Here is a 13,745-nt window from a genome sequence, read left to right on the forward strand (position 1 = left end):
ATAAATATACACATAGATAGAAAATATACTTACACTGTCAGTGTCACCACCATTATGTCCTCCTCCAGCGGTCCTAGGGGCTCCAGTCAGCGGCAGCAGGGAGGGAGGACGTGCTGATGTCACACCGTGAGGATATGACCGCTGGTGGGCTGGGCTGTGCAGCCAGCCACCCACAACAGAGTCTGACTTAGAGTCCGTTTTGGGTGGCTGGCCGCACAGCTCAGCCCACCCGCCATAATTTCCTCGCGTGCGTGCAGATGTATATATGTGTGTATGCACAGTGTATGTGTGTGGGGGTATGTATATATACACACACACACACACACACACACACACACACACACACTGTGCATACACACACACACACATAAACACACCCACCCACAGATCTACACACACACACACACACACACACACACACACACACACACACACTGCTAACTGCACCCCCCCCCCTGCACCCCCTCCACTCCTAAAACATACTTTACATGACTGCTGCTGCTCCAGTGCGTACGATCTCCTCAGCGCCAACCCAGACCCAGATCACAGCTCCCGTTGCTCCCCGTCAACCCAGCAGATTGACACAGCCGGGCAGAGAGAGGGAAGAGCGCCACCTCCTCCCGCTCTGTCCGGGAGCTGAACACCAGCCGGCTGCGGTGCGACACACGCACACACTCTGGCGGTGGGCGGCGCAGCGCTGACAGTGGCATACAATGAGTCACACTGACTCATTGTATTGCTGGAGGCAGTGTGGGCAAGCGGGGGCGAGTGTGCATGATGCCCTGGCCGCCGGTGGTGCCCCCCCTCTGCTGGGCCTGCCAAGGCGCCCAGGGCACGTGCCCTGCTCGACCCCCCCCTTAGTTACGCCTCTGTTGCTATGTAGGTGCATACATAGGTGTCAGCGTGTGTATACATAGGTGTCATTGTATGTAGAGGTGTCAGCCGGTGTATGTAGAGGTGTCAGCCGGTGTATGTAGAGGTGTCAGCCGGTGTATGTAGAGGTGTCAGTGGGCATCTAGGTGTCAGCATGTGTATGCCGGTGTATGTTTAGGTGTCAGCGTGTGTATGTCTAGGTGTCAGTGTGTGTATGTCGGTGTATAAATAGGTGTCAGTGTGTGTATGTCGGTGTGTCAGTGTGTGTATGTGGTGTTGTGTTACGTGTGTGTATGAGCTATACGGTAAAGTAACACAGGTGTGTTATATACAATAACAGATCCCACAGTACATTATTACATATTGAGTAGCCCCCTCACAGGGAGCCTTAGAGATCCCTACAGTGAACACTACATGACACACACACACAAACATGATACATACATCACACACACAGTACATGAATCATATACATCACACATACAGTACATGATACATACAGGACACATACATTACATACAACATACATGATACAAACATTACATACATGAGGCACACTCATGTGACAGACCTGGCTGGTGATACGGCCACTGGTCTCCAGGCAGTGCCTCAGGGGCTCTCTCCAGACGTCGGCGCTGAGGTCGGCAGCAACCATCCCCAGCTTGGCCACCCTGAATCAGACATTCCCCAGCAGCAGGGCCACCATGTCCCCACGGCAGAGGCTGGCTGTGGAGAGCACCGCCGCAGCCCGGGAGCTCATCACCTTTGGCATCCTGAAAGTGCAGGAGGCTGCGGAGCTGAAGCTGTGTGAGCCATATCCCCGGGGCAGAGGCTGTCTGGTGAGAGCACCACCGCAGACAGCTCACCGCGTCTGGCAGCCTGAAAGTCCGGGAGGCTGCGGAGATGCAGCTGTAAGTGAGCTGGGAGGGAGAACGCACCATGCCCTATCCAGCGCTCGGCACACTCGGCCGGCCCGCACCGCAGCTGGCCCGCACATCATCCAGCAGCAGCCACAGGGGCGGCCGCGGCCTCGTCAGTAAAATGAGGGCTCCCAGCAATGCAGATCTCTGTGCCTGCAAGTATGTTTGGTGAAGGATGCTGTTAGGGCGCCCCCCTCTGCAGGGTCTGTTATGGCGCCCAGGGCACGTGCCCTGCTCGCACCCCCCTAGTTACGCCTCTGCCCAGACCTGCAGCGCTTTTATAAATTATATATATATATATAATGCACCAAAATCACTGTGCCCCCCCGTTTTGCACCCTGTCACTTGTACAGTAGTGTGAGGAAGGACCAGCGTCTCTGCAGCCTTGTGGAGAGAAAATGGCGCCGGGCTGTGTGCTGTGAGGGCTTAGCCCCACCCCCGTAATTGCGCGCTTCAGACCCGCTCTTTTTTAAAACTTTTTTATACTGGCGGGGGTCCGGACAGTGCCCTGGCACTTAGTCCGCTCTTGCCAGGTAGTGATTTGAGGTTAAAATGCTACCCAGGGCGCCCCCCCCCCCCCCCCTGCACCCTGTAGTGCCTCTGAGTGTGGGAGCATGGCACGCGGCCGCTGTGCGGTACCTCAAAGCTGTCACTGAAGTCTTCTGATCTTCTTCTACTCACCTGTCTTCTGGCTCTGCAAGGGGGGTGACAGCGGGCTCTGGGAACGAGCATCTAGGCGTACCTAGCAATCATGCCCTCAGGAGCTAATGGTGTCCTGTAGCCAAAGAAGCAGAGCCTTTAAACTCACAGAAGTAGGTCTGACTTCTCTCCCCTAAGTCCCACGAAGCAGGGAGAATGTTGCCAGCAGTGCTCCCTGAAAATAAAAAACCTAACATAAAGTATTTTCAGAGAAACTCAGTAGAGCTCCTCAATGTGCATCCAGTCTGCCTGGGCACAGATTCTAAACTGGAGTCTGGAGGAGGGGCATAGAGGGAGGAGCCAGTTCACACCCTTCTGAAAGTCTTAAAGTGCCCATGTCTCCTGTGGATCCCGTCTATACCCCATGGTTCTTGAAGTGACCCCAGCATCCTCTAGGACGTATGAGAAATATTAATCCATGGTTCTTGGCGGTACCCGAGGAGCACCCATAGCAGATACAGTAAAAAGTGGCAGGACCATTTTTGTAGTTTATTAAATTCTACAAACTGGAGGTGCAATCCAAATTTTGATCCGAGTGTCCGTTTGGGCGTTTGGACATAGGTAATGATGTCATTATGTCAACCCCCTTTTCATACCCTTAGGGGAGGTTTATTAAAATTCTAATTACATTGTTTTCCTATTTACCACCTGCAGAATACCTATGTTAAATTTCATCTTCGTAGAAAATTGGGAAGTTAGAGAATAAGTGATGAGTCAGTGGGTGAGTGAGTCAGGGCTTTCACATTTTTGTAGTTTATTAAATTCTACACAATGGAGGTGCAATCAAAATTTTGATCCAATTGTCTGTCTGGGCGTTATCATTTTCTCAACGCAAGCCACGCATCGGTAATGACATCATTATGTCAACCCCCTTTTCTTCCCCTTAGGGGAGGTGTATTAAAATTCTAATTATGTAGTTTTCCTATTTCCCACCTGGAGAATACCTATGTTAAATTTCAGCTGCCTAACATATTTGGAAGTAAGAGAACTAGTGACCAGTCAGTCAGTCAGTGAGGGCTTTCGCATATATATATATATATATATATAACCAAACCAACAATTAGGTCGGCACTCCCATGACTGACCAGACAAGCAACGCTCGGGTGCCCTCCTTGAAGTCGGAAACTCCACCATGTAAACACGCAGATAGGCGGCACTCACAAGTCTTACAACCAATAATGATTCAGACGAACAGCATCAGCGTTCAACGTTTCAGTCTATTGACAAAGCTTGTGGCCACAGTCCCCTGTTAGATGGAACTAGAAATAGAAATATACAACAATAGGAGAATTGGCACCAGGGGGTCGTATCAACACCCAATTTTTTAACCCTTGAATGGTTAACGATGTTTAAAACAAAGTAATAACATGTTCCAACATATAAAATTTATTAAAAGACATAACTTCAATATCAATATTGATACAGAGGAGATGTGTTATTCCACACTTTAAGCAGTATGACTCTTAGCGTTGAAAACAATTGTAGGTGATTGACAACCAGTTTGGCCTTATAGTGAGAAAACTTGTAAAATAAAAATTTGGATACCCAGGTACAGAAAAATCACTTAGATAGGGAACCTTTCTGTGAATCTGCAGCAGAAGCTCAGTACCTGCAGATTCACAGAAAGGTTCCCTATCTAAGTGGTTGTATACCAGAAAGCCCCGGTGATATATGGGATTTCCCACCAAGCACGTATGAACGAGTCTTATCGTATTTTACTATTCGTATAAACAACTGTACGTTCCAGTCATTCGAGATGTACCCCTGATGAAGTCTTTTGGGTTATCTATATTGTGATGTTATCTCCGAACTAACTATAAGGAGAAGGAGGAGACTGTTGTCAATCACCTACAATTGTATTCAACGCTAAGAGTCATACTGCTTAAAGTGTGGAATAACACATCTCTTCTGTATCAATACTGATTTTGAAGTTATGTCTTTTAATAAATTTTATATGTTGGAACATGTTATTACTTTGTTTTAAACATCGTTAACCATTCAAGGGTTAAAAAATTGGGTGTTGATACGACCCTCTGGCGCCGATTCTCTTATTGTTGTATATATATATATATATATATATATATATATACATATATATATAGCAGCAAAGAAACAGGCGGCACTCGAAGTCAGCAAAAACAAAGTTTGTATTAAACAAAAGAGCGTTGACGTTTCGGGGACGTGCTCCCCTTCCTCAGAACAATTTAACACTGTGCAAATCAAACAATAAATACCCACTTGGACTCCTGCGATGCCTCCATCGTCCTGCTGACGGCCGGGACAACGGGTTGCCATGGTCACCAGGCCGGGCCCTGCTACGTCACATCCGCCCCGCCGCCGGAAGCTGGGAGTGCAGGTCGGAGTTTGCAGGCAACGTGACTGGGGACGCACGCTGGTGGGGGAGGCCCATGGGGTAAGTGGGTATTTATTGTTTGATTTGCACAGTGTTAAATTGTTCTGAGGAAGGGGAGCACGTCCCCGAAACGTCAACGCTCTTTTGTTTAATACAAACTTTGTTTTTGCTGACTTCGAGTGCCGCCTGTTTCTTTGCTGTGATTCTGGGGTAACTCCCCTGATGGAAGGCACAGGAGCAAGTATTTCAAGTTTCAGCTCATCTAGTGGAGTGCCGGAGTTACTGTAGTACTACATATATATATATATATATATATATATATATATATATTTAAAGCTGCACTCACGTACTCCATGAAAAGCTTCCGCTGGGGTGTCATCCAAGGAGTCCCAAATAGGAGTGTCCAAATATAGAGAAGAGTGAAGGAGCACTCACCAGATTTCAAATGCACAGTCACTTTATTTGATACTTGCTAAATCCCAAACGTTTTCGATCTCTTCGATCTTCATCAGGGGTCACAGCAGAGCAACAGCACAACAGAGCAATGCATCCATCACCATCACCGTGATCACTTGTTTGGTGATGGATGCATTAAAAACAGCCTAAAAATATATAGGGCTTAACCATATAGCTGACTGGTGATGGGGGCTGATTTACTATTAACTATTTCCCAAAATGAGGTATGAACCAGTTGTTCTGTTTTAAAGAACTGAAACGAATATGAGATTTTGCCAGTTCATTCTAAATAAACCCTTTTAGCAAATGACAGCAAAGACGAAAATAAGCAATGATGACATAAAAGCAGTATTCTACCTTGTCCCTTTCCTTTACAATTAATATATTGTTATGTGCTCTTCTTATGACAGTATTACATGCTACAATGTTTCAGGCAATAAGGGGCAAATGATCCACTATTGCTGCGATCCATTTGCGTAATGTCTTTTTGAAATTTAAGTGAAAACTTACTGATATGCTGTTGATTGCGAAATTTCGCCCACTGATCCCATCGATGTATTATGGACTTCAACTGGGTTTTTGCATGGTGAGCCTCAGCATTGTGCAGCTTGACCTGTGTGTCGAGTTTTCTGGCTTTCCTTGCTGCACAGTACTCTAGCCACGCACTGCATATGTTAGGGAGCATAAATAGTTCATTAGCTTTCAGTACATGAAATAAAATCCATGTAATACAATATGAAAACAGGACACAGAATTGCTGAAAACATGACGGCGACGTTTAAAGAACTCTGCACTTACTTTGAATTTGGGAGCTTATGTATATATTAAATAGCAGAAGGATGAGTTTTATGACATATTTCTATGATGCCGTTATCTCAGAAAGGCACATCATATACCAAATGAAAGGTCCATGTACGTAGATTTGCATAATTATATTGCCATTGTCAGCTACAGTAGTTCATGTGATTGTTGTAAACCTGTTTTCTGGACAGTTTCCCATCACTGCTACAATGTAATCTGTGCAGTTGGCGTGTTGGCATCAGAAACTGCCCAGTCGCACATAACATACACATGCTAAATAGACTTGTAACATATTACATAATAAGAATTTACTCACCGGTAATTCTATTTCTCGTAGTCCGTAGTGGATGCTGGGAACTCCGTAAGGACCATGGGGAATAGCGGGCTCCGAAGGAGGCTGGGCACTCTAGAAAGATCTTAGACTACCTGGTGTGCACTGGCTCCTCCCACTATGACCCTCCTTCAAGCCTCAGTTAGGTACCGTGCCCGGACGAGCGTACACAATAAGGAAGGATTTTGAATCCTGGGTAAGACTCATACCAGCCACACCAATCACACCGTACAACTCGTGATATGAAACACAGTTAACAGTATGAAACAATAGAGCCTCTCAACAGATGGCTCAACAATAACCCGATTTAGTTAACAATAACTATGTACAAGTAATGCAGATAAACCGCACTTGGGATGGGCGCCCAGCATCCACTACGGACTACGAGAAATAGAATTACCGGTGAGTAAATTCTTATTTTCTCTAACGTCCTAGTGGATGCTGGGAACTCCGTAAGGACCATGGGGATTATACCAAAGCTCCCAAACGGGCGGGAGAGTGTGGATGACTCTGCAGCACCGAATGAGAGAACTCCAGGTCCTCCTCAGCCAGGGTATCAAATTTGTAGAATTTTGCAAACGTGTTTGCCCCTGACCAAGTAGCTGCTCGGCAAAGTTGTAAAGCCGAGACCCCTCGGGCAGCCGCCCAAGATGAGCCCACCTTCCTTGTGGAATGGGCATTGACAGATTTTGGCTGTGGCAGGCCTGCCACAGTATGTGCAAGCTGAATTGTACTACAAATCCAACGAGCAATAGTCTGCTTAGAAGCAGGAGCACCCAGCTTGTTGGGTGCATATAGGATAAACAGCGAGTCAGATTTTCTGACTCCAGCCGTCCTGGAAACATATATTTTCAGGGCCCTGACAACGTCTAGCAACTTGGAGTCCTCCAAATCCTTAGTAGCCGCAGGCACCACAATAGGCTGGTTCAGGTGAAACGCTGACACCACCTTAGGGAGAAACTGGGGACGAGTCCTCAATTCTGCCCTATCCATATGGAAAATCAAATAAGGGCTTTTACAAGACAAAGCCGCCAATTCTGATACTCGCCTGGCAGAAGCCAAGGCCAATAACATTACCACCTTCCATGTGAGATATTTCAGATCCACGGTTTTTAGTAGTTCCAACTTCCAACCAAAGTGATTTTAAGAAAACTCAACACCACGTTGAGATCCCAAGGTGCCACAGGAGGCACAAACGGGGGCTGACTATGCAGCACTCCTTTTATAAATGTCTGAACTTCAGGTACTGAAGCTAGTTCTTTTTTGAAAGAAAATCGACAGAGCCGAGATCTGTACCTTAATGGAACCCAATTTAAGGCCCATAGTCACTCCTGCTTGCAGGAAATGCAGAAATTGACCTAGTTGAAATTCCTCTGTTGGGGCCCTTTCGGCCTCACACCATGCAACATATTTTCGCCATATGCGGTGATAATGAGTTGCTGTAACCTCTTTCCTGGCTTTAGTAAGCGTAGGAATTACTTCCTCCGGAATACCCTTTTCCTTCAGGATCCGGCGTTCAACCGCCATGCCGTCAAACGCAGCCGCGGTAAGTCTTGGAACAGACAGGGCCCCTGCTGCCGCAGGTCCTAAATGAGTGGCAGAGGCCATGGGTCCTCTGATATAAATTCTTGAAGTTCTGGGTACCAAGCTCTTCTTGGCCATCCACGAGTATCGTTCTTACTCCTCGCCTTCTTATTATTCTCAGTACCTTTGGTATGAGAGGCAGAGGGGAGAACACCTAAACCGACTGGTACACCCACGGTGTTACCAGAGCGTCCATAGCTATCGCCTGAGGGTCCCTTGACCTGGAGCAATATCTTTTATAGCTTTTTGTTAAGGCGGGACGCCATCATGTCCACCTGTGGCCTTTCCCAATGGTGTACAATCCTATTGGAAGACTTCTGGAGGAAGTCCCCATTCTCCCGGGTGGAGGTCGTGTCTGTTGAGAAGATCTGCTTCCCAGTTGTCCACTCCGGGAATGAACACTGCTGACAGTGCTAACACATGATTTTCCGCCTATCGGAGAATCCTTGTGGCTTCTGCCATCGCCATCCTGCTTTTTGTGCCGCCCTGTTGATTACATGGGCGACTGCCGTGATGTTGTCTGATTGGATCAGTACCGGCTGGTTTTGAAGCAGAGGCCTTGCTGGCCTCAGGGCATTGTAAATGGCCCTCAGATCCAGAATATTTATGTGTAGGGAAATAACCTGACTTGACCAAAGTCCCTGGAAGTTTCTTCCCTATGTGACTGCCCCCCAGCCTCAAAGGCTGGAATCCATGGTCACTAGGACCTAGTCCTGTATGCCGAACCTGCGGCCCTCTTGAAGATGGGCACTCTGCAGCCACCACAGTAGAGATACCCTGGTCCTTGGAGACAGGGTTATCAGCCTATGCATCGGAAGATGCGATCCGGACCACTTGTCCAACAGGTCCCTCTGAAAAGTTCTTGTATGGAACCTGCCTAATGGGATTGCTTCGTAAGAAGCTACCATTTTTCCCAGGACTCGCGTGCAATGATGCACCGCTACCTATTTTGGTTTCAGGAGGTCTCTGACTAGAGATGACAACTCCTTGGCTTTCTCCTCCGGGAGAAACACTATTTCTGGTTTATGTCCAGAACCATCCCCAGGAACAGTAGACGTGTCATAGGAACCAGCTGTGACTTTGGACTGTTTAGAATCCACCTATGCTGTTGTAGCACTTTCCAAAATAGTGCTACCCCGACTACCAACTGCTCCTTGGACCTCGCCCTTATAACGAGATTGTCCAATTACAGGATAATTACAACTCCCATTTTTTTGAAGGAGTATCATCATTTCGGCCATTACCTTGATAAAACACCCTCGGTGCCATGTACAGTCCAAACGGCAGTGTCTGGACTTGGTAATGGTAATCCTGTACCACAAATCTGAGGTACTCCTGGCGAGGATGGTAAATGGGGACATGCAGGAAAGCATCCTTGATGTCCCGGGATACCATGTAATCCCCCTCGTCCAGGCTTGCAATAACCGCCCTGAGCGATTCCATCTTGAACTTGAATTTTTTTATGTTCAAGGATTTTAAATATAAAATGGGTCACACCGAACCATGCGGTTTCGGTACCCCAACCCGTGTGGAATAGTAACCCCGTCCTTGTTGAAGTAGGGGCACCTTGAGTATTACCTGCTGGGAATACCGCTTATTAATTGCCTCTAGCACAGCCTCCCTGCTTGAGGGAGTTGTCAGCAAGGCATATTTTAGGAAACGGCTGGGGGGAGACATCTCTAATTCCAGCTTGTACCCCTGAAATACTACTTGGAAGAAACAGGGATCCACCTGTGAGCGAGCCCACTAATTGCTGAAATTTTTGAGGCGGCCCCCCACCGTACCTGGCTACACCTGTGGAGCACCCGCGTCATGGTGTGTACTCACAGGAGGCGGGGGAAGAATCTTGATTCTGGGAACAGGCTGACTGGTGCAGCTTTTTCCCTCTACCCTTGTCTCTGTACAGAAAGGAAGCGCCATTTGACCCGCTTGCTTTTCTGAAGCCGAAAGGACTGTACCTTTTTCTGTGAGGAAACCTGAGGTAAAATTATTTCTTCCCAGCAGTTGCTGTGGATACGAGGTCCCAGAGACCATCCCCAAATAATTCCTCACTCTTATAAGGCTCTCTATGCGCTTTTTAAGTCAGCATCACCTGTCCAGTGACAGGTCTCTAATACCCTCCTGACAGAATGGACATTACATTTATTTTGGATGCCAGCCGGCAAAATATCCCTCTGTGCATCCCCCATATATAAGACAACGTCTTTAATATGTTTTTATGTTTGCCAACTATTATCCCTGTTTGACAGGGTCACCAACCACGCTGCAGCAGCACTATCTGCAGGTCTCAGTCTAGTACCTGAGTGTGTAAATACAGACTTCAGGATAGCCTCCTGTTTTGTTTTTTGTTTTTTATCAACAGGTACCTATTAAAGTGGTCGTATCCTAAGACGGCAGTGCCACCTTTTTTGACAAACGTGTGAGCGCCTTACCCACCCTAGGGGATATCTCCCAGCGTAACTTATCCTCCTGGCGGGAAAGGGTACGCCATCAGTAACTTTTTATAAATTACCAGTTTTTTAACGGGGGAACCCACGCTTTTCACACACTTCATTTATTCATCTGATGGGGGAACAAAACACTGCCTGTTTTTTCTCCCCAAACCTAAAACCCATTTATAGAGGTTAAAGTCAGAAATGTATAACACATTTTTTATTGCCGGGATCAAGTCACGGATTGGATTGTGTATATGTCTCCACCTTGTCGACACTGGAGTCAGACTCCGTGTCGACATCTGTGTCTGCCATCTGAGAGAGCGGGCGTTTTTGAGCCCCTGATGGCCTTTGAGACGCCTGGGCAGGCGCGGGCTGCGAAGCCGGCTGTCCCACAGCTGTTACGTCATCCACCCTTTTATGTAAGGAGTTGACACTGCCGGTTAATACCTTTTACCTCTCTATCCACTCTGGTGTCGGCCCCACAGGGGGCGACATCACATATATCGGCCTCTGTTCCGTCACCATATAAGCCTCCTCATTCAACATGTCGACACAGCCGTACCGACACACCGCAGACACACAGGGAATGCTCTAAACGAGGACAGGACCCACAAAAGCCCTTTGGGGGGACAGAGTGAGAGTATGCCAGCACACACCAGAGCGCTATATACTGCAGGGACTAACTGAGTTATGTCCCCTATAGCTTTATATCTATATATATATAATGTATACTGCGCCTAAATTTAGTGCCCCCTCTCTCTTTTTTTTAACCCTTGTAGACTGCAGGGGAGAGCCAGGGAGCTTCCCTCCAACGGAGCTGTGAGGGAAAATGGCGCCAGTGTGCTGAGGAGATAGGCTCCGCCCCTTTTTCGCAGCCTATTCTCCCGTTTTTTTATGGACTTCTGGCAGGGGTATTTACCTCATATATAGCCCCTGGGGCTATATATTGAGGTATTTTTGCCAGCCAAGGTGTTTTTATTGCTGCCTCAGGGCGCCCCCCCCCAGCGCCCTGCACCCTCAGTGACCGGAGTATGAAGTGTGTGAGAGGAGCAATGGCGCACAGCTGCAGTGCTGTGCGCTACCTTGGTGAAGACTGAGTCTTCATGCCGCCGATTTTCCGGACCATCTTCTTGCTTCTGGCTCTGTAAGGGGGACGGCGGCGCGGCTCCGGGACCGAACATCAAGGCTGGGCCTGCGGTCGATCCCTCTGGAGCTAATGGTGTCCAGTAGCCTAAGAAGCCCAATCCGGCTGCAAGCAGGCGAGTTCGCTTCTTCTCCCCTTAGTCCCTCGCTGCAGTGAGCCTGTTGCCAGCAGGTCTCACTGAAAAGAACAAATTCTAAGACTATAACTTTCTAAGAGCTCAGGAGAGCCCCTAGTGTGCATCCAACCTCGGCCGGGCACGAAATCTAACTGAGGCTTGGAGGAGGGTCATAGTGGGAGGAGCCAGTGCACACCAGTTAGTCTAAGATCTTTCTAGAGTGCCCAGCCTCCTTCGGAGCCCGCTATTCCCCATGGTCCTTACGGAGTTCCCAGCATCCACTAGGACGTTAGAGAAATATACAAAACCCACAAAAAGTTTGCTTTTAACAAGAATCCAAGATTTTCCAGATTAGAATTAATAAATAAATAAAAGGCATTATACTGCACTAAAAATAGGATTTTAATACCTACCGGTAAATCCTTTTCTCCTAGTCCGTAGAGGATGCTGGGGACTCCAAAAGGACCATGGGCTATAGACGGGATCCGCAGGAGCTTGGGCACACTAAAAAGACTTTAACTGGGTGTGATCTGGCTCCTCCCACTATGCCCCTCCTCCAGACCTCAGTTATAGGAACTGTGCCCAGGAGAGACGGACATTTCGAGGAAAGGATTTTTGTTTAAACTTAGGGCGAGGAACATACCAGCCCACACCACAAACATACCGTACAACTGGAGTAGCATGAAACCAGATAATCGTATGAATAAACAACAGCAACTAGCTGAATATAACTAATACACAACCTATGAGTAAACAAATATAACCAGTAATAATACAACTGCAAGGAACAGTCCGCACTGGGATGGGCGCCCAGCATCCTCTACGGACTAGGAGAAAAGGATTTACCGGTAGGTATTAAAATCCTATTTTCTCTTACGTCTTAGAGGATGCTGGGGACTCCAAAAGGACCATGGGGTCTATACCAAAGCTCCAGAACGGGTGGGAGAGTGCGGACGACTCTGCAGCACCGATTGAGCAAACATGAGGTCCTCATCAGCCAGGGTATCAAACTTGTAAAACTTAGCAAAGGTGTTTGAACCCGACCACGTAGCTGCTCGGCAAAGCTGAAGAGCCGAGACCCCTCGGGCGGCCGCCCAAGATGAGCCCACCTTTCTGGTAGAATGGGCCTTTACTGACTTCGGCAACGGTAGCCCAGCTGAAGAATGAGCCTGCTGGATCGTATTACAAATCCAGTGAGCAATAGTTTGCTTAGAAGCAGGATTTCCAATCTTGTTGCAAGCATGCAAGACAAACAAAGCCTCTGTTTTTCTGGTAAGAGCCGTTCTGGCGACGTAAATTTTCAAAGCTCTCACAACATCAAGAGACTTTGGAACCACCACAGCATCCTTTGCCACAGGCACCACAATAGGTTGGTTAATGTGAAACGAAGAAACCACCTTCAGCAGAAATTGTTGACGAGTCCTCAATTCCGCTCTATCCGAATGGAAGATCAAATAAGGGCTCTTGTGAGACAAGGCCGCCAACTCCGACACTTGCCTGGCAGACGCCAGAGCCAAAAGCATGACCACTTTCCAAATGAGAAACTTTAACTCAACCTTACGCAAAGGTTCAAACCAGTGAGACATAAGGAACTGCAAGACCACTTCAAGATCCCACGGCGCCACCAGCGGCACAAATGGAGGATGGAGATGCAGTACTCCCTTCACAAAAGTCTGAACCTCCGGAAGGACAGCCAATTCCTTCTGAAAGAAAATAGATAAAGCCGAAATCTGCACTTTGATGGAACCCAATGTCAGGCCTGCATCGACGCTTGCCTGCAAAAAATTGAGAAATCGACCCAAGTGAAACTCCTCCGCCGGAGCTGCTTTGGTTTCACACCACGAAACATACTTTCTCCAAATACGGTGATAATGCTTGGCCGTGACCTCCTTTCTAGCCTTAAGGAGAGTGGGGATGACCTCCCCGGGAATACCTTTTCGAGCTAAGATTTGGCGCTCAACTTCCAAACGCAGCCGCGGTAAGTCCGGAAACACGCAGGGCCCCTGCAGTAACAGGTCCTCTCTTAGAGGAAGC

At 47.8% G+C, this 13,745-nt stretch overlaps 1 protein-coding gene across 3 annotated transcripts in view; it reads right to left on the reverse strand.

Moving 5' to 3' along the window:
* FBXL13 (F-box and leucine rich repeat protein 13) overlaps positions 1-13,745 on the reverse strand; it is a 656,615-nt gene that overhangs the window by 514,645 nt on the left and 128,225 nt on the right. For all 3 annotated transcript variants that reach the window (XM_063926996.1, XM_063926997.1, XM_063926998.1), the window contains exon 5: positions 5,812-5,966. In XM_063926996.1, the coding sequence (XP_063783066.1) occupies positions 5,812-5,966 (155 nt within the window). The remainder of the gene's footprint in view (positions 1-5,811; positions 5,967-13,745) is intronic.

This window comes from Pseudophryne corroboree, chromosome 6, assembly GCF_028390025.1.
Source record: "Pseudophryne corroboree isolate aPseCor3 chromosome 6, aPseCor3.hap2, whole genome shotgun sequence".
Classification (NCBI taxonomy): Eukaryota; Metazoa; Chordata; class Amphibia; order Anura; family Myobatrachidae; genus Pseudophryne; species Pseudophryne corroboree.